Genomic DNA, 21691 nt, shown 5'->3' with positions numbered 1-21691 from the left:
GAATGCAACTGTATTCACACAGGACTGAGCTACAGGGACCTGCTCCTGCCCAGGCTGTGGAAGTTCATTGCTGAGCTCGGTCCACACGGAGGTCTACGAGTGTTCCAGGACTGTCTGGCCAACAGCCCCACCGACCAGCGGTCCATTCTCTCAGTGCTCATGCTGTTTTGTGACAGTGCAAGCTACCTCATAGCGTGAGTTGATCAGCTTTCTTGTCCAAATTAGTCAACTCTATCTGGATGAACATGTGATGGTTGTGTTCATCATGGAAATTCAGTGTGTGTGTGTGTGTGTGAGTGTGTGTGTTCATGTAGTCGTCATAGTAGTAGTAGTAGTACAATGTAGTAGTAGTAGTAGTAGTAGTAGTAGTAGTAGTAGTAGTAGTAGAAGTAGTAGTAGCAGAAGTAGTACACGTAGATCAGTGTTCTGTGTCTTCTTTGTCTTTTCACAATGTGCTGAGTTGATACCTTTTGCTGATTATTACAAGTAAACCTAGGGTGAACCATGAGGGTTCGTCATATTTTGCCCATCTTCTGGTGTGTAGTGTTGGGTGGACCACTTCACCCAGTGAAATAGTACTCTTCTCTTTGTGATGAATGAATGAAATGAGATCTTTTGCGTATGAGTCATTATCCCCTCACACATGGGACCTCTGTTTAATGTCCTATCCAAAGGAAAGATTGTTTTGCCTCTACATAGACAACATGATTACACAAAACATTTCTTAACTAGTGCTCAACAGGACTCAAACGCAAGCCATTTGATTTCAAACCAGACACACCGCTGACTAACCCCACCTCACCCTTCCCTCACCCCCCCCCCTCCCTTGATATGAGTATCAAAGATCAGAAGCCCTAAGTTTTATATCAGAAAGAGCAGTGATTTAATGTGCCAAATAATCATATGATACATGAGTAGAGAGACTGGTTTGCTATTAGCCTCTGGTATTAGATGAAGCATTGTTTAGGCATTATTCTTGATATCAATTACTGTATAAGCTGTTATTTTCAATACAGATATTTTCGTGAATGAGGTCACGGCCATTTTCGCAAGATGCTGTTTTTGTGAATAGACACCAAGGCTATCATAAGTGCACAATTGCCCTCGCAAATGGTAACATTTTTGTGTCTCATTGTAGTCGCTGTCCAACAGCCATTTGCGAAATTCGCAAAAACTAAACCCTCACAAAAATAACAGCTCATACAGTAGTTCAGTGCCTTTATCACATATTGATGTGTAATTACGATGTCTCACTGACTGTGCATGATCTTTCTAGGATTTTGGACGATGGTGAGTTCTATGATCAACAGATACCATTCCATCCGGACGACCTCATAGCTGTTTCCTCATTCCTCAATCTCTTTGTCTTCAAAGTCATCTGGGAGCATAATCTGGGTAAGCTGTGAAAACATTGATGAAGATTTTGCTGCAATCAACAAGACAGTGAAATAAGGGCTTTGGAATTGTGGTAACTATCTAGGAGAGAAGTTTGCACAACGAGATGTATATCTTGAGTGTTTGAAAAGTCACTACATGTAATTACTTCCCAACGTATTTAGGAATGCTTCCACACTTTAAAGGGAATCTCTCCCCTAAAATTTAGATTTGAGAGGTGTGAGAGCATGTCCTAAGAACTCTAGAGAAAATTCTATCCCATCACAAAAAATGTCCCAAACTGTGAAATATTAATTTGAATAAATCAGCACGCACTAGTGCGCGCTGCAATAGTAGCCACGCGAAGACCATCAGCATGTGCACGTTTCCTTCGTTCGCCTCCGTCTGCACACAGCTATATCGAATACTGTCTATCGGTTTCGCCTCATCAAGCCATTTGCATCCGCATGAGTAAAGGCTGCCGCGGCTGCCTGGTCAGTGGCCCGGCTGCGTACGTGGACATTTGCGTGCATTTGCGTATTTTGAGAGTATCGTAGTACACTGATCGTACAGAAAATTATCGAACTACGCAATCGAATGCAGTCGATATGGCCAGAAGACTACTCTTAGATCAAGGTGCAATGTAATTTTTGGCACTTTAGAGCTTGCTCTATGTCTCTTTATATATTGCTATATCTCTGTATGTGAGTAACGTTGTACTCTTATATTTCATAGGGATATTACCAGTACAATAACCTACAATGTCAGAAAACTTAATTTCTGTGTACAGATACACTTTACCATATTCATTTGCCATCTTTGCAATATTTGTTTATGTCATAAAAGCACAGTTGTTTGATTGGTGCTGTCATCATGGCTTGTATTACTGACTTGGTCCGCAATCTTAAAACATTTTGCCATCTTGCAAATTTGTGTCCCCTATGTTTTTTGTGTTGTTATTTTCCCCCATATCCTACCCAGATGAAAATCCCAAACTGCAGAGCCTGTTCAACTCCACCCACACCCTGCTGATGCTGCTGTACGACAAGGATTGTAGGAGACAGTTTGCTTCGCCCGGCCACTGGCTCGTCAAGTGAGGCATCACCACATAGCTCAGAGGCAGAAGGGGAGGGGAATTGTGCTGTTGTGCATACATTTATACCTGCCAACTGTTTTCATTTGATAGTGCTCAACATTCCTAGTATTCCTTGTATTCTCAATTTGGTCAACACCTGCTTATAGCATCATACGGGAGATGGGTTAAAAACGCCTATGTTTGCATTCCCCCCCCCCCCCATTATTCCTATTTACTGAATTTTAGGGTTGACAGGTATGCATACATAGTGCAAGTTTTCCTGTTTGCCATTGTGCAGATGATTGCAAGCAAAACAAGCCAATGTCTAGTTGGTTAGTGTGAAAAACCTTTTCTTTTTATGAGATTTGTGATTGTGATTATCATTCATGAGCTTTGAGGAAACTTCACCCAGCACCCTGCTCCTTCTGAATAATTTAGTCTGTGAATGATTCACTCATTCTATTTTGTTTTTGTTTTGTGTTAACGGTGGTGATTTTTTCTTTCGTTGTTGTTGTTGTTGTTGTTGTTAATGTAAATGGTAGTAAGCTGTTATTTCTCTATTTTTCCTCAGAGAGCTCAAGACGAGTACATTTAAGTCTGAACATGAGAAGAATTCCAAGAGATCAGAACTCATCCTGCAGAGAATGCCCCACGTCATCCCTCATAGGGAGGTGAGATAATGCACAAATTGAAAAGATAAAAGGATCTCATCAGGATTGGTTTTTGTTTTTGTTTTTTGCTGTATTTTCTATCCACGTCCTGTCACGGATGCTGTTGTGAATGTTTCATTGAAAGTTTTGGGTTTTGTACTGCTTATGCACATTTTCTGTAAATCAAAGTAGGCTTTACAACCATGAGGGCTTGATAAGATGCTGAGACTATTTGATTTATCTCGACATATGAATATAGACATATTTTTCTGATGGCTACTAGAAAGGGCAGAAGTAAGCATGGATTGTACAAGACAATTTAAACAAGGCATCCTTTATTTGCTCTTGATGACAATATGACACAATCCATTCTGATGTCAATTCTGTTTTGAAGAAATTTGATGGCTCTAAGAGTATCTCGGAAAAGGGAGTTCCCAGCCTGTTACTTATGATTCACTATTTAATTAAAAGCTAAAACACCGTCATCAAAAATTCATTCATGTAATCGGACAGATTTTGATAAATCTTGTCTTAGACAGTACATCTTCCTATGAACTTGTCTTCCTATATATCTGTCTAGCTATGTCTGTTTTTGTATCGATTTATCAATCTTTCTATCTATTCATATACTTATTTATCTATTGTATCTCTCAATGTTTCTATATGTGACCCGCTACAACAAAAGGATCCTAAAGTTGCTGACGGGTGAGCCGAGCATGGCCCAGAAAAATGCTATTTTCAGGCCTTTCCTTTGATCATTTAGCTTCGAAATTTCGGCAGATGATAGAAGATACATTAGACTGCAATATTATGTTAAAACAGAAATCCGAACATTTTGACAGATTATTGTGATCTGACTTCAAACTCGATTTTCTCGGCTCACCCGTCAGCGACTTTAGGATCCTTTTGTTGTAGCGGTTCACATATATTTATCTCTCAATCTATCTACCTATCACTCTGCCAATCTATCTATCTATATGTCTATAGCAATTGATTTATCTACATATATCTGTATATAAATCTACCTATTGTATCTCTCAATTTATCTATATGTTTTATCTCTCTATCTATCAATCTGTCAATCTATCTATCTGTCTATACGTAGCAATTATTTTATCTACATGTATCTGTAAATAGAATTACGTACCAACCCATTGATCTGCCCATCTCCCTACAGAGAGTAATCCTGTTTAGAAGGAGGGTGAGTGATGAGAAGAAATCACTGGGCTACACTGAATCCTCCATGTCTCAACCTCATTCTACCTATGTCACAGTCCACAGGGCGAGGCTAGTAGAGGTGAGTTTGTGAGTTTAACCCCTCTCTTGTCAGACAGAATACCGCAAAACCAGAAATGTTCGCGTGCATTGTAATTTTGCAAATTTCGCGGGAGCCAAGATTCGCGAAAGTATATACATACGGAAGTTCTTGTCTACACTCTATGCATTTAATGCCAGTGGAAATTCACAATAACAACAAAAATTGCCATGCCGCAAAAAAGAAATCTTGCTTTAATACAGTATGCATCAGAGTGACATTTGTCTAACAAAAATGCAAAATGATTCTCTATAGTTACTGCTACTTGGTTAGTTGTGTGTTGCTGATATTTATGATGTTCACTCTTTTCTTCTTTTAGTTTTATTTTCTAGTTCAGGTGATTGTTTATTACTGGTGCCTTCCTTTAAATAGCTAAAGGTAAAATTAGTATTGGGTATTAGATATGTGTTACGCATAATTGCCATTCAAACTTGCAGAGCATACCAATAATGTTTCAATACCCTTTTCTATATTTTTTAATTCATTTTTGCAAAGGATTTTCAGAACTTTTAGTGACAGCAATCACCCAGAATTGGGCAAAAATTCAGAGTATAATTATATATATATATATATATATATATATATATATATATATATATATATATATATTTTTTTTTTTTTTTTTTTTTAAGTTGCTACCATCAATTTGTAACAAGTTAATATAAGAAACCAAAGAAAAAGATTTGTCACCCGAGTGATGGTTCACTACTCTGTGCCTCTAATGTCCTTAGGATGGTTACCAGCAGCTTGCATCGGTGGCAGCCCAAGCTCTGAAAGGCTGCATCAGGGTCAACTTCATCAATGAGCAGGTCAGTGTGTCATACACCCGGTCACTCATTTGGATCGTGCTTGTTCAAGTGTTGATAAGGGTCATGCGTTCACACATGTAATCCATCCAGTTACTTTTTTCCTGTCCATCACATAAATGTAGGTATTGAAGCTTTTCATGTTTGTTGATTCAGAAGAGAGGCCTCACGACTTTACCCTTTCTACAATATCTTTGCAAGAAGACAAATTATGCCTTTATGATATGACTTGTCCACATAGCAGGCGCCATGTTTTTAAGAGTGGATGTGGGGAGGCCAGTATATTTCTGGGGCGGCTTCTGAGTTTCATCAGCTAAAAAGTCAAAAGTGAATTTAAAAAAAAAAAAAAAAGGCCTTCAGCACAACTTCTGCTACCACTTCTGACAAGGCCTTCAGTGCAACTTTCTCATTCCACTTCCAGGTTTCTTCAGCTGACAAGCAAAAACAAAACAAAACAAAACAACCACAATCTTTTTTTTTTCCCCTTGGGCCACGTGGGAAAAAAAAAATTGGAGGGCCCAAGGTGGACGCGCCCTGTGCATTCCTATGTATTGTGCAAAACAAGTGGGGAAGGGGGGGGGGGTGAGTCGCCCATGGTTATGCCAGCCTTGGTCCAGGCATACTTATTAAATTCCATTAAGGTGAATGCTACAAGTGCTGACATTTTGTGCATTCAAAAATAAGGTAAAGTACATGCCATTTTAAGTTTTGAAAGGGATGTTATTCTATTCATTGCATATTTCCTTGTGACTGCAGCTTTATGATTGATGAGTCACTGTGATGTATGTAACTGAATGGCATCTCCCACCTCTCAATACAGGGTCTGGATGAAGCTGGTATTGACCAGGATGGAGTCTTCAAGGAATTCCTTGAGGAAACTATCAAGACAGTCTTCAACCCATCACTTAATCTGTTTAAGGTAGAATGTGATCCATGCTACATATCAACCCATAACCCTTTATGCGTTGTTGCTTGAAACTGTAACTTGCCATGCTGTTTCATTAGCGTATGATTAACTTTGTAAGAAAGGGGAAAACAAACTTGACAGTCCTACATGAATTTCAGTTGGATGAAAAAAAAGGAGAAAAAGAATAGAATACAAAAAGATATGCAACTGGAATATTTGACAATTGCCTTTGGTATATCAATTATCCATAACATGATTTTTCTGGCCAAATAGGTAAGATGATGTCATCATGTTTTGGAAAGGGGTTTGGAAACAATGTATGCTTACTCTCCTCAATGAACTCAGCTCCATAGGGCCCTTGGTAAAAATGAATTGATTTTTATACAGCTGATCTTGACAAGGGACTCTTGTTGAAAATGGGTGTGTGGAGTGTCCCAGGTTAACCCGTTGAGGACGGACTGATTTTGCTACAATACGCATTTCCCATAGACACCTGCCCGATTATACTTAGGACTTGTCTTCAACGGGTTAAGATCAAATGGATGAGAAAAACAAAAATGTATACTGTATATATTTATGTGTGGGTATGATTTACACAGTTTGTATGTATTCCCTTGCTCTCAAGTTTAGCTTATCATTTTGACTGAGGAGTTTTCTCATTTCTCTGCAGACAACAGCAGAGCAGAGATTGTACCCCAGCCCCACCTCATACATCAATGAGAACCACTTGCCACTCTTCGAGTTCGTTGGGAAGATGCTCGGCAAAGCCGTGTATGAGGTCAGTACCGACATTCTCGTCAGGTTTAATATTCCATCTGAGACAGCTTGACTGAAATAAGTGTGTGCAATATGGCCTACGATTATTGTTTAATCAACTCTTGTGTTATGCGTTCTGAATGGATTTTCCTACTTTGGTTGCTGTTTTTTTGTTTCCCTGCAATACATCGCTACTGCAGAAGATTGCAGGGTACTCGTATGCAACAAAGATTGGTCCTTTCTCCCTGGATAATCTTGCCCGTTTGCGTATCTTTGCTGTAACAGGTTCAATTGTTTGTTTGAAAGAGAATTGTGTGGTTCAACAGGACACATGTTGTATCCTGCCATGACATACACCTATGAGAAAGAGAAAGAGAGTGATATAGTATGCAACAGGGAGTAAGGACACAAAGAATAACGAGAGGATACTCGGATCACCTAATGATATGATAGATATATTATTTTTTCATGAGCTAACTTTGTAGCAGTGCAAGTTTATATCACAGAGATTATCTTTATGGGGGGGATGTATGTGAAGGAGATTTGGATGTTCTGGAAGATGTGGGAGTAAAGAATAAATAAACAGTTGTATCACTATTAAGAAGCATGTTTTCCATCTGCAGAATAACTTGGTAAAAAGAAATAGAAATGTTGGAGGTCAAGCACTAGGTTTGTAGAAATGTGATGCCTAGCAAGCAAGTAAGATCAATGGAGTTGTTGAAACATGTCAATAAATTCAATTAAAAAAAAATAAATGACTACGAGGTGATTAAATAAATGTTGTTGAAATTGACATTCTGACATCATTCTTGTTTCCGAGCAGGGCATCGTGGTTGAGGTTCCCTTTGCACACTTCTTCCTCAGTCAAATCCTGGACCATAATCACAGCAGCCTTTTCAGTCCATTCGATGAACTGCCCTCGCTGGACAAGGAGCTCTACAAGAACCTCACATTCGTCAAGGTCAGTGCTGTACCAACCACTGATCTCTATAGAAGTACGTTATCTGGATATCTCATTGGCCCATTTACGTTGTACAAAGAATTGAAGCCACAGACTGCACCGCCATCTTACCAGGCACACTCTATGGGGACTTGCATGCATTTTCCTACAGAGACTGTCACCAAAATTGTGTGATGTTGTGAGCTCCATACACAAGTATATGAGCGTTGTGGGTGTCAAGATGTCGGCTTCAAGCGTTTGGCCAATGAGATATCCAGATATTTTCTATGGAGATCAGTTTGTTGTACTTGGTGTTGGGAAGTTTTCATGGGTTGACAGAATGACTGAAATTATATTTTTCAGTGAGCAGTTCATGCTGTTGCAGAGTGTAAATGATACAAAATAGTCTGAATTTCCCGACTGAATGAGTCTGTCATTGAATATTGCTCTCGAGATGAAATGTGAGTTTTTAATCTTAGAGTTAAGGCTGACAGATTGAAAGTGTAAAGTTGATCGTAAACCATCTGTCTGTCTGCATTTTGATGTGTGTATAGCACAACCATATGCTACATAGTTCTGTGTGCATGAGAGTGGAAACAAAATGTAATTTCTTCAAGTTTTTTGCACACATCGGTGTGATCTCTTTCTATGGGTTACTGAATCTGCCATAGTTAAGTTGAGTAACATTGAATTTTATTGATATCATGGTGGCATTTGTCATATGGGTAGAACAAGTGACTTTACATCGTTGTCAGAAGGTCAGATTGTATATGTGGCTCTCGACATTTCAGAGATGGATGAGAGTCCCTTTAAAATAGCAGATTGAAATTCATATTCAGAAATTTGCTACCAGATAGAAATGCTGAGGAAGTTAATATTTTTTCAAGCATTTGTTTGCTTGTCTTTCTGTGTGCAATAATTCCTGAAGAGTTATGGATTTCAATCCCCAGCTAGGTCCTTCATGGAAAAAGGAACTAACAGGAATATTTAGTTACTGATCTGTGACTAAGATTCCCCCCCCCCCTCCCAAAACAAAAATATGCATACATAGTTCTTTAATGCAAGTGAAGCTGTGGCCATGCTGAAGGTTTACACACTCCAGTGCTTTAGGACTAGCACAGCAATTCGATAGAATGATGTTTCATTTTTGCTTTATAGAAATTTCTAAACAGTTCCTATGCTTACAGATCTTTTCTTTTCCTACCCTTTCAAACCACTCTCTTTCTGATGGTGGCAACGTTAGCACTACGACGGTGATGTGTCCGACCTTGATCTGGTCTTTTCTCTCGATGAGGACTTCATGGGCAAACTGGTGACCCACGAGCTCATCCCCGGTGGGAAAGCCATCACTGTCAACAACCAGAACAAGTATGCCACACTTGCTTTAGAGAAGTTTTGATGTCCACTTTCCGATTACACCTCACAAACAGAAACCTTTCCTCATTATTTCTTATATCCGAAAGGATATCAGGATTGGGATTTGAAAAGTAGAAGTGAAATTTGATAATCTTTTCAACTGCCTCCTGACTTCATCAAGAGAGGGAAAAATTGATCAAAATATTTTTTTGAATATCTTATAGCATTTTACCTCTGCTTTGAAATTATAACTTTTTGGATCATCGTACGTATTTGCATTAGTGAAAGAATGGGTAGAAGATAAGTGGCAAGATGTATTGTCAGTCACAATTTTAGATTCCAGTCTTGAACCTCTTTGCTTCCTCTGTGTCATTTTTTTTTTTTTTTTGTAATCACGTGCTTGTTAAGCAGTTCATAACTTCTCACAATTGGTGAGAGTCCATACATGTATTAGTATAAAAGCTTTATACAAACTTATTCAAAAAGATATGATTATTTTCGCTTTCAATGGCTGAAATCAATTAATTTTAGCATAATTATACTTATAATAGGTTCTGTAATAAATGTTGTGAAAAAAAATGAAAAAACAAAAGGTCAAAAAACAATGAAATACATAAGAAATTCATAGAACAATAGAATATATAAGAAATAAACGTTGAAACCAGATTTTTTTTTCAAGTACATTGTTAGGAATGCTACAAGGAAGAATGTCACCAAAAATTAGGATACCATTAGCTTTATTTTCTAAATTAGAGTAAAATTTATGATTTCACGCATAGTAATTAATATAGAATATAAGATATGAAAAATTCATTTTTTTTCTTTTATAGTTTGGTAGATTTTGCGACAAGTAATGTATGTGCCAATTTTCAGGGCAATTGCGCGATCGACGGCCAAGATCTCAGAGGGGGGGGGGGGGGGGGGGGGGGGTTGAATCAACCCTCCCGCGACCACAGAACAAGCCAAAAAGTCCGGCCTGGTTAGGGTTAGAATTAAAATGTACGGAAACATGTTTGCTTTTACAGTATCTCACCATCTCTCTCCTTCATACAGAATTAAGTACATCCACCTGATGGCCCACTTTAGGATGTGTCAGCAGATCAAGGACCAGACCCGGGCCTTTAAGAGGGGGTTCCTTTCCATTGTCAACCCCCAGTGGCTGGCCTGGTTCTCTGGGCCCGAGGTGCAGAGGCTGATCTCGGGCGACGTTAATGCGTTGGATCTTTCCGACCTCAGGTGAGTGGCCCCACTCCTAAGCAACAGCAATGATTGATTACTGGCTCCTCTCGTATCTATTTTGTTTCACTTTTAAATCCTGTATACATTTGTATATTTTTACTCCTCGACATTTGACTGCATTCTCTTAGTTTTTGGTGCAGTTGCAGAAGACAACAAACGTTAAAACATGATTACAATTGTAATTTCTATGAATAACTATGTATGGACTGTAATGACATGAAAGAATAGAGAGAACAATAAAATTTCATGTCCTTTGATGTGCTCCTGGTCAAATAGAATCACACATACTAATTTTGGGATTTACCTATACTTAATATTTGTCATGAAGCACTTGCTTGTACCTTTGTGAGATAAAAATTTTGTTTGAAGTGTAGCCATTCCTGCACTTCTTCAATATTGTACTGTGGCTTGAGTCTAAGAAGAATGTGTATAATAAAGAGAGCAGGTCATCTTTGAGAAGTTAAATGTAAAACAACAACAACAAAAAACAAACAAACAAACGATAGTTAGTGAGGGATGTTAAAACACTTGGCCTATTGTCCATGCCTTAAATAACTATAAAAGTAAATTAAGAAATACATGAAGAGCTGTATGAATATTTCAGCATTCTAGATCTGTTGCCTCATGATAATAACTTGTAATCACAGTATTGATTACATCTTGGTCCGTTCTGCCCTGTAGGAAGCACACCCAGTACTACGGAGGATTTCATAATTCACACCGCGTCATCAACTGGTTGTTTGATGTCCTCAGCAACGACTTCACCCAGGAGGAGAGAGGACTCTTCCTCAAGGTGAGAGACAGGGACAACAAGATACAAACAGAGAGATAGCCACAATAATAACGACAGGGGCAGAAAATGGAGGGAGATCTCCGCCCAAGATTTTTTGGTACGATGGGGCAAAAATTGAGATGAAAAATATGTTGTTTTTTTCTATTGCAAAGGCAGAAAATGGAGGGACACCTCCACCCAAGATGTTTTGACAGGATTGGGCAGGAATTGAGATGAAAATTAATGTTGTTTCTTTCAAATGCAGAGTGGATTATATCACATAAATATCTGAGTGTTATTTGAGCCCTTATCTACGTATGAACACTGCTTCACACATGGTTACCATCATTAAGCTCAACTCTTCTTTCTTTGTTCTACTATGTATGTTGTTATGTATTTTTGCATGTCTTCTTATTGTACTCATGAAATGATGGTGGATAAATTAAAGTGAATTGAATTGACTGCAAATACAGTGCATTGTTAGAGTGCACTCCCATTATAACAAATACGGTTATAACAAAATTCTTATTCCAACAAAGTAAATATTCAGGTCCCAAAAATATCATCAATACATCATTACGTACTTAAGTGTTTGTTTGTAATAAAATTTCTATATAACGAAGGAAAACTGCCAGTCTCGAGGACTTTATTGTACGTAACAGGAGTGCTGTGTATACCCAAAATGATTCACTGTCATCACCTTTCTTCTTCACTGAACAGTGTACCTAAAACCCTAACTGGGACCAAGGAGGTTTAAGAGATGGAGTTCCAACTGGCTGTAATTATTCAAACAGTTGTCACTTTTCTATTGATGTACAAAAGAATTCCACAGGTGCATCTGTGCCTTTGGTGGCGGGGTTTGATGCCGCCGTCTTGCTGAGCAATCTGAAGATTCATTTTGAACGTTAACTTAATGCTGGCTATATTTTGCTTGTTTATCTATTAAATGAAACGAAATCTCACTTAATGATAAAACTCATTAAACAAAGGTCAATCCCTTCAAGAAACATGTGCAAAAGTGTAAATCAGAGCTGTATCATGTGAAAGTGTTTAAAACTGTACCCTCCCAGAAAGCCGGTTTTATCACTTTTCCACTTAATTCCTCCAAATAAAACTGATATGGAATAATCTTCGAGTATAATTCTATATCAATAGATATATCAGATTAGTGGCCGGGCACGGCCAGTCGAGTAATTTTCATTTTCATTTCATCATTTTTTGCGCAATTTCTATTTGCGCATCCCCTTGTCTTTACCATCATATACCACCTATCTTTTATAAGTAGGGATGGCAAAAAGTAATTACCATCACAAAGACATATTTTCGTTAGAAAGTGGCTGATGATTATACAATGAGACATGAGTCAATTGTCTTCCTATCTGCACGGCAGATCCAGTTTGCCACATGCTTCAAATACTTTCGAGTGGCGGCATCGAACATGACTTCAAAGGAAATACGACAGTTGTGACTCCATTCTCTTGAACCTCCTTGCTCGGACGTTATGACAAACTGTATATCTTTGCAGGGACGTTCACAGTGACTGCTTGATCTATTGATATCAACATTTCTCATTCACTTACTAGTTGCTTTGATCTGGGGCCACCCAACATAGTCTTGTACCTGAGCATGAATTAATACACATAATGGAGTAATGCCTTGCAGTATCAACTAATAAGCCAATCATTAATGCTTGTGACTTTGTCTCTGAATTGAGTTTATAATCCTTATGATATTCAGTTATTATTAGTGCTATAATGAGTGCTATGTGGCTAATATTTGTCATGTAAGCATTTCTCTATCCAAAGTGACCGAATATCTTGACATTTTTCTTTTCTTGTATGCTATGCTACTTATTAAACCTGTATTCAAGTGATGAACATGACATTGAAGCCATAATGTGAATGCTTGTAGTGTCCATGATTATATTTTTGATCATCTGACAGTTTGTGACCAGTTGCTCTAAGCCTCCTCTTCTTGGCTTTGCACACATGGAACCTCCCTTTTCCATCAGATGTGTAGAAGTCAGTGATGATCAGGTATGGAAGTGTCGAGTATCATCCATTGATTATTATGATCATAGAACAATTCTCATGTACTTCGTAAAAGGTACTAACCCACTGAGGATGAGTCCCGAGTATACTCGGGCAGGTGTCTATGGGACATGCCTGTTGTAGCAAAATCAAACCATCCTCGACGGGTTAAAGTCCACTGCATTGCTAATGTATGTTGTAATATTAGTTAATGTGTAGCTTTTTAAAGAGAGATTTGATTCACAAAGTTATTCCTTAACCCATTAGTAACTGAACTACCCAGAACAGCCCGTCCACTTTTATAGTCTTATGCTTTACTATTTTTATTGTTTTCTTGTAGAATTTATGATTACATAATTTGAAAGAGGTCAAAGGTCAAAAATAATGTCAGAATTATTTCTGTGACACACAAGTCTCTTGGAAAAGTCTTAATAGGCTTTCAAATAAACATAACTTGATAGACAAAAACTGTCACAAAACTCATGTGGGAGAGATGTTGACATTCAGCTGACACATGCCACTGGCTATACTGAATGCCTCTTCGAGTTGATTTGTACATTGTGTACATTCTTTATGTTGTCTGTGCTACAAAACAAAGCTCAGTGAGCTGAACCATGGGGAGCAGCATTTGGTCCACTGGTGAAAATCACAGTTAGCACATTTGAAAATCACCACTCAAAGCGTGCGCAGTGCTTGTATGAGACGGTCACCACAGCTGGTGACTAAGATGCCACAGAAATCAAAAAGTCCCTCATGATAGCATCCATTTTCAGCTAACATCCTTTGCTTATTTTGTTGTCTCTTGATAGGACACTGGCGACACAGTGGGCAGCGTCCTTCGAGGCTTCCTACGCATCCAGCGTCGAGACCCCGTCAGCCGCCTTCCAACCTCCTCCACGTGCTTCAACCTCCTCAAACTCCCAAACTACCAGAAGAAGAGCACGCTGAAGGAGAAACTGCGCTATGCCATCACCAGCAACACCGGTTTTGAGTTGTCATAGCAACAGTGGAGGACAAAGATGCTTTGTTCAAACACCAAAACTTCAACGAGGATGAACATGTTGGTTGGAGTAAACTTTTGTGTCCTTGGCAATGATGATGTCATAATGGGGACAAAACAGGCTATGCATTTGATAGTATTTGTGACCGTGCATCACAAAACAAACAAAAAGTCGCACCCCTTGATTTTACATGAGGACTCAAGAATGGTGAAATGGGTGAACCAAGTCAATTTTGAGTTTTCCATATTTTCTGAAAGAGCTATTCTTCTACATTATTTTTGAATTTGGAATCATGAATTGAGTGGGAAAGTGGGTTTTCAGCAGTTTTTCTACAACCCCTTTTTTGGTAGAGTATTATGATCAGGTTTTTCTTAGAGGCCCCTTTCATTTTTTGAAAAATCCTTTGCACCCTCTTCACTTTCAACTCTAATAACTTTTGAAATGATAATGCTACTGCTCTGAAAGTTGACATTTATCATGGTCAGAGTGTGGTAATAGACCATGCTTAATTTCAGCTTAATCTGATAATCCCTTAATTGTTGGGGCTACAGTGGTTAACATCATGTTTTTGTTCCATTCATCATACAGGTAGCACGGCTGAGTAAAGATTAAGCACTTGAATAGACCCTGTACTTCAGAGCCTCTTATCTCAGTTCACACTTTTTAGAGTGTGTGCTTTCTTTTCAGTATTCATATAGGTTAGGAGAATCCATTTGAATTGAGTTTTACATCATTTTAAAGCTTAGAGTCTGCTCTTTCAGAATCAAGTCTTAACTAAAAATACATGTCTGGCGACTTTTTGCTTGTTTTGTGGTGCAGGGTCACATTTGTCCATACTTCAAAACTTCCCCAACGAGGGTTGAACTGAATACGACAGATGAATAGAGACAAAAAGAGAAATATTTTCCAGACACTGGAGTATATCAGTAAAGGAGGATCTGGTAGGATTGGATGTTGCCATGTCATCAGTAGTAGAATGGAATTCATGTCGTCATGGTAACAGCTTGGCTGAAGGTGTGTCCCTCATAATCATTTTTTTTTCCCCCAGCATATCAGAATTATTGTTAAGGTCACTGTTTGGCAGTAGTCCTGCTTACTTGCATACTATATAAACCTGTAAGAAAAGTGAGGGAAATCCCTCCTTGATATGAATAGATTATCTCCACATCAAGTTTCAGTATACAAATGACGCACAGGTCTGAGTGCGTCAGTCGGAATTGTGTGCATAAGGTAACTATGGAATGCTTAACCCACGAGGCGAAGGCGAGTGGGTTTAGGCTAAATTCCATAGTTACCGCATGCACACTATATTCCGACTGACGCACGAAAGACATGTGCGTCATCTGATTTATAGAATGGGTAATTTTCTTGTCAAAAACCCATTTTTCTATCGTGTTACCCGATGACAAAATTACTGGGTGCATTTCCTTTTGGCTTGCCGTAAACGGGCATGCATACCCGTGCTTACCGTTTTTACTGGATGCATGGCCACAGAGAAGAGTTCTGTGTGCATGGCGATTTTACTGGATGCATGGCCAGCCATGCATCAGTTTTACTGGATGCATGGCCAAGCTGAGTGCGCGAACGCTTGCTTTAGTGCGCGAACCTTTGTTACAAGTACGCGTACTCTTGCTAAGTGCGCAATAACATGTTTACCACTAAACGACTCAGCGTGCGGCCAGTAAAAATGAACACATAGCTCTCGACCAATCAGATCGCAGGATTCTCGCTACCCATTCTATAATACAGTATCTATGAAAGGATGCTGCTGAAAAGTTTCCCATCATGCTGCTGTTGTTATGCTGTCATGAATGTTTGTCATGAGGGCAGATGGTGTATCATGACATATGAGCGACAATGACCGTATGTTCTCCAGACAAATTATTCATACTGTAGTAGACAGATTGTTGCTTCATCAGTCCATGTGATATACATTGCCAGTATTGAGTAACCTACGTATGACAGAGAGGATGAAAGGAAAGGAGGAGATGAGGGAAAAATATGTCTTAAGTGCAATACAAAGTATTTGTGTGTTATATACTATTTTTAGCTGCTTTATGTCACAGATTGAGTCTTAGACTAGTACTCAGTTTATGCCTACATGAGTCATTAACATAATCGCACACCAGTGCTGAAGAGATAACGGTGTATTTTCTCGAGATCTATTAGTAGGAAATATTGCTGAAACTGTTATGATAGAATGAATTGATTTCATTATGCATATAATGAAAAATATAAAACACGGGGATAGACGAGTCTGTATGAAAATTTAAATCTGGTGTTTATTTCATTTTGCTTGGCTGAAGCCATATGTGTGGGACTCCATTTATCATAACGCAAAACCCTCCACAGATGCCACATTAAACTCCCACAAGAATGCAGTTGTAATGGGTCTGGCATTCAATGCACACATTTTCCAGAGACAAAGGGACTATGACGACTTGTACATCGTTATATAGCTGCACAAGTTTTGTCATCAGGATCATGGCAGCATGGTGCAAAAAAATTATATTTTGTTTGCTCATGAAGAAGAGACATTCAAAGGCTTTGTGTACACGCCCCATGTTTTTTTTTTTTTCCATTTCCTTGACATCTGTGGTCTTGTATTCCCTAAATTCCTTGAAATTTCTCGCTCTCGGAGCAGCAGGAAGAGTTTAAAACAGATGTAACCACAGGCTACTCCAGTGCTATGTATTTAATTGATGCTGCAGAGGCATTTTCTTTGCAAGTCAAAGATTGTGCTTATGATGAGCATTAACCCTTTTCCCCTTTTTTCCTTTTTTTTTTTTTTGGGGGGGGGGATGAAGGGGAAGGGGGTTGAGGGAAAATTGGAGAGTTGAAATCCTCTTACCATATCAACTCTGCTTAACTCTGTATGTGCCATGGTGGAAACCCCCTGTGTGCCACATTATTCCGAGACACGAAAGTAGTCATACTTTGAGAAAGAATACTGTTTTTTCAATTTGTATAACCTCTACAGATAATGGTAGGCAAAGTTAAAGAGGAATGCCACACTTTTTTTTTCGATATAAATTGTATGATGAATCTATTTTTAATTTCTCTTTCGAACGACCAGTTGCTATATTACTGTAAAGGCATGACTTTTGCACATAAAACCATGACAGAAACTTAGAATGTACGAGCAAATCTAGTTGGGAACACCACTTGATAGTCAATCACCACATAGAATGCAAGCTGTATATGAGAGGAACAAAACCACGAAAAACGCTTTCATTGTGCCGCGGGATTAGCAGTGATTAGCGATTTATCGATCGGTTTTTGGCGGCTTTGTTTGTTGAGCAGAATATGCGAAGTTGGCACGCCGTCGACTGAGCTGGACGTGCGAACGTGGCACATAAAGAGTTAATTCTTCTACCTGCAGTTTTATATGATGCCTTTGCAGTGTCTGTAACATATAGAATGTGCACTTAAGGGTTAAACCTTAACATGGCTGGGGAGAGGGGGGGGGGGGCGGGTTGACTCAATTCCCCCTCCCCCTAGACATTTTCCACAACCATTTCGCCTTGTGAATTTTTTTTTTTTACCGCACTGCTCACGAACTTTGTACTTTCAAGTCTCACACATCTTATGACACCATTTTCGCAAAAATCAGGCATACCATTACAACACTGCACGATCTTTTATGCATGCTCATTAGACTGAAAATGGCTCAAAATGTTAGCTTAGGGTAAGGGTGGGTAAGAAGGTGGATGAAGAGATGAGTTGGTTGTGGCTGAGGTGTTTGGTGTGGAAGCAATGATTAAAAAGGTGATTGATGGGGGGGGGGGGTTCACAGGTGGAGCTGATAACAGACTATTCATGTATCTGTTATGATGGAATGAACTTCACTCGGGAGTATGAAGTAGCTCTGTACCCTTGATGGATGTGAAAATAATCATCAAAATCAATATTCATAAAAAACAATATGATTTTTTATACTGACCCATCACATTATCCTTTCTTGGTATCGTTTTAAGAATATCATTTTTATCGTTGTGTCCAGAAAGTTATAATTTCAATGCATTATCCATGATCACGCAACATATTCCTGTGAATGCATCTTAACTGAGTTTGTGGAGGATTTCTATCGTTCTCCCACTGACAAGTGGTGCTCTCAGCTCGGTAATGTTTCTTTGACTTGTGCAAAGACATTAATCTGTACCATATCTGTTATTCTTTCTCTTTTTTTTTTTTTCCAAAAAACGTTACAGTCAAGGAGTGAATAATTATTCAGCCTCACCAGTAAAAGAAAAAACAAAAGGAAATGAAATTGAAAAATGTTTTGTTACATTTACTACCCGTGTGTGAGAATGACGTCGATAGTCAACCACACAAAATGTTTTAATTGCATTATTGTATTAATCATTATAAATTTTATTAAATACTTTAAAAAGATTATGCTTCTTGATATTTTCCTTGCGCGTCTTGTTGAACTGTTGCCCTCCATTTTGCGTTGGTGGAGTTGACAGTACGAGGTGCTCTTTATATGAATTCTGCTCTGATTGTAACCCTTGCCGGAAACCCTTGTAGCGCTTGCTTAGTAAATGACAAGGTCATAGCACTCTTTTATGGCCTGTTTAGAAATGAGAAACATTTCATAAAAACCCATTTCGTGTACAATAAAATGAGATATCTGGATTGACCAGAAAAAGAGATTTGATCTTCAAATTACCAAGCAATTGAATGAGACAGAGCAGGGAGAGCTGGACCTCTTAATCATTTAGTGAAATTTTTATGAATTCTGTCTCGTCTATTTCAAATAGCGTTTCAAACTACAAAACAATTACATGACATTTGTATTTAACAAAGTCACAGCACTGGAGATTGCACGCATGCTTTCAACACTCTCTTTTCTCACGTAAGACAATTGTACGCGATTGGTCACATTGATTTGTTGATGTTATTCATCAGAGTTTTGCACCTTTAAACCTCACAAACTGCTCGCAATACTTCAATGGTTGGGCAAGATGACATTATTACCAAAATACAGCAAGCCTCGCAAAAGCTGACAAATCGCGCAAGTCGATGCAATTAAAAAGTCTGGATTGTCGCCGATGTTATTTTTGACAAGATTATACATCTATGTGTAACTAGTCGACAGATCGCCTATATCCACATGATTTCTTGGTCCCAATAGGAGAACGTTTCTACCCTGCAATACATTTGCGTTTAATTCGAAGCATACGCTTTGAGTTTGGTATCTCTCAAGCAGACACATAGGCCTATTGCTCTTATATATATATATATATATATATATATATATATATATATATATATATATATATATATTAATAATGCTGAGCTAAAAGAAAAAGAAAGAAAATAAACACCTTCTCCAGTTCATATTTTTATATAGAAGATTTTTATGAAAAACAGTGTATCAAATATAATATATTAAAGATAATTTAATTGGCTATCAACCTGATACATTAATACAAAGGGAAGTCTTACGCATGAGTAAACACTCCCAAGGCACAAAAGTAAAAACTGCAGAAATTGAGATTTTGTCATTCACTTGTGAATACATGCACCCTTTAAAGGAATGGTATAGTATTGGTGGAGATGAGGATTGAGCTTTCAACTTTTTGCGAGATACCAAGGAACCACATGTAATATAGTACAGAGCATACCATTCTAAGAGGAATTCAAAGTTTATTTGATGAAAATCGGTTTTGAAATGGCTGTGATATCCAACCCAAAAAAAAAAAAAAAAAAAAAAAATAGAGTAAGACAGTGATCCAAATAAAAGATGGATCGCTTTGTTTTGGATATCTCTGGCATTTCAAAACCAATTTTTATCAAATTCCTCTTGAATTATCTTGAATTCCTCTTGGAATTGTGATCTCGTTCATATTTCATAAGATGTTTCTCATTATCTCATTAAAAAAATAGAAACATAAAACCAGGTATCAAACAAAACTGTACCATCCCTCTAAGATAGCTGTGATGACAAAAGACGCAATGAGAGACATGTATGAACTAGTAGATATATGTTTTCGTTCTCTTGTATCACTTTATGTCCTCAAACAAAGACAAAGTGCGAAACTAAAGGGGAAAAATAAGAATTTCCTGTAAACTCAAACTTCAAATGACATGGGGAGTAAGCCGAAAAGGCTTTTTGACAAAATAGAAAAAAAAAAATCTTTATTCCATTTTTTTTTTGTAGGAATTTAAGAATTCATGAGACGAATTCAAGAACTAAATATCATTTTTGATTTCTCTGGAATGACATTTCAAATTTCTACAATTTTTGTTGATATTGCTTCTTCTCTAATGTAATTTGACTGTTGATTTCACAGAATATTCTTCATTTCCCTTCACTTCTGTTAGCCTTTCTTTATCGTTGAGGCCTCCAAAGACATCATAGAGATCATAGGTTAATTAATTTTCTTATTAAGTTTCTTATTGAGTTAAATTTGTTGTTCATTTCTTGCGATTTTTATCTTTGTGCCTTGGAAGAGAAAACGAATGTGTTCACTTTAATGCGTAACGTTTCCCTTTTTTATTGACCTTTCAGATTGATAGCCAATGAAATAACCTTTCACATCGTATATAAAACATTAAAATTTAGCCAAATGTTCTATGAGAAATATGAATTTGAAAAAATGTTTACTTTTTTCTTTTCTTTTCTTTTTTTTTTTTTTTTGCTGAATGTATATATAGATGTAGGTAAATTTGAACATGTCCTGACATTGCGAAAATGTCGATCCATTGAACGCACGGGGAACGCAGTGTATCGCAACTATACCGTAAGTCCCATACTTATATCTCAGTTCTCGTTTCTCCTCTTTTCACATGGAAACCACAACACATTCAACCCATTTTAGGACATTATTAAACAAGTATGTCAACGTAGCTGATCATAAGTTTCGGCTTTGTAATGATTTATTTGCTTACGAGACTCGTGACTGCACTTGCCTTTCTGTTTTAAATTTTTAATTACACTCCAAACGTCTCCGTCAAGACAAAGAAGTATAAAGTTCAAAGATAATTGAATTACCAAGAATTCCAAACTTTGGAAAAGTCTGATCATTCTACAACTATCTTATAGGCCTACATATGTTCATTCCAAAACAAAGAAATGACTTAATATTGCCGCTCACTCCGTTAACACGTGTATTAAAGTCGACATTCGCGTATTAAGTCGACTGATTTTCACATTATGAATAATGACGACAATACTGTACGCAAGTCTTACTGTATTTGCATTTCAGATCCTCACGAGCAATACTCTCAAAAGTCATTACATTTCATTGCATTACATTACATTACATTACATTACATTACATTACATTACATTACATCGCATTACATTACATTACATTACATAAGATTTCATTCGAAACAACAGACACATCGGATCTCTTATGTACCTCAAACATAACTACATGTATTGAATGTTTTAAGCATATTATCAGAAATGACAATCTTCGTGCGTTTTGTCTGCAATGGTTAGCAATGTACTTTTCG

At 37.9% G+C, this 21691-nt stretch overlaps 1 protein-coding gene across 1 annotated transcript in view; it reads left to right on the top strand.

Moving 5' to 3' along the window:
* LOC140226921 (ubiquitin-protein ligase E3B-like) overlaps positions 1 to 15395 on the top strand; it is a 34094-nt gene extending 18699 nt beyond the window's left edge. The window contains exons 15-28 of the mRNA XM_072307352.1: positions 23 to 194; positions 1277 to 1395; positions 2356 to 2467; positions 3021 to 3120; positions 4277 to 4396; positions 5146 to 5223; positions 6041 to 6139; positions 6798 to 6905; positions 7707 to 7844; positions 9067 to 9191; positions 10233 to 10415; positions 11100 to 11211; positions 13134 to 13226; positions 14030 to 15395. Coding sequence (XP_072163453.1) covers positions 23 to 194; positions 1277 to 1395; positions 2356 to 2467; positions 3021 to 3120; positions 4277 to 4396; positions 5146 to 5223; positions 6041 to 6139; positions 6798 to 6905; positions 7707 to 7844; positions 9067 to 9191; positions 10233 to 10415; positions 11100 to 11211; positions 13134 to 13226; positions 14030 to 14221 — 1751 coding nt within the window. The 3' untranslated portion in view covers positions 14222 to 15395. The remainder of the gene's footprint in view (positions 1 to 22; positions 195 to 1276; positions 1396 to 2355; positions 2468 to 3020; positions 3121 to 4276; positions 4397 to 5145; positions 5224 to 6040; positions 6140 to 6797; positions 6906 to 7706; positions 7845 to 9066; positions 9192 to 10232; positions 10416 to 11099; positions 11212 to 13133; positions 13227 to 14029) is intronic.
* Positions 15396 to 21691: the final 6296 nt, after the last annotated feature.

The sequence above is a fragment of the Diadema setosum genome, chromosome 4 (assembly GCF_964275005.1).
Source record: "Diadema setosum chromosome 4, eeDiaSeto1, whole genome shotgun sequence".
In the NCBI taxonomy this organism is placed as follows: domain Eukaryota; kingdom Metazoa; phylum Echinodermata; class Echinoidea; order Diadematoida; family Diadematidae; genus Diadema; species Diadema setosum.
Note: the sequence above shows the minus strand (reverse complement) of the source record. Positions and strands in the feature narration are given on the sequence as shown.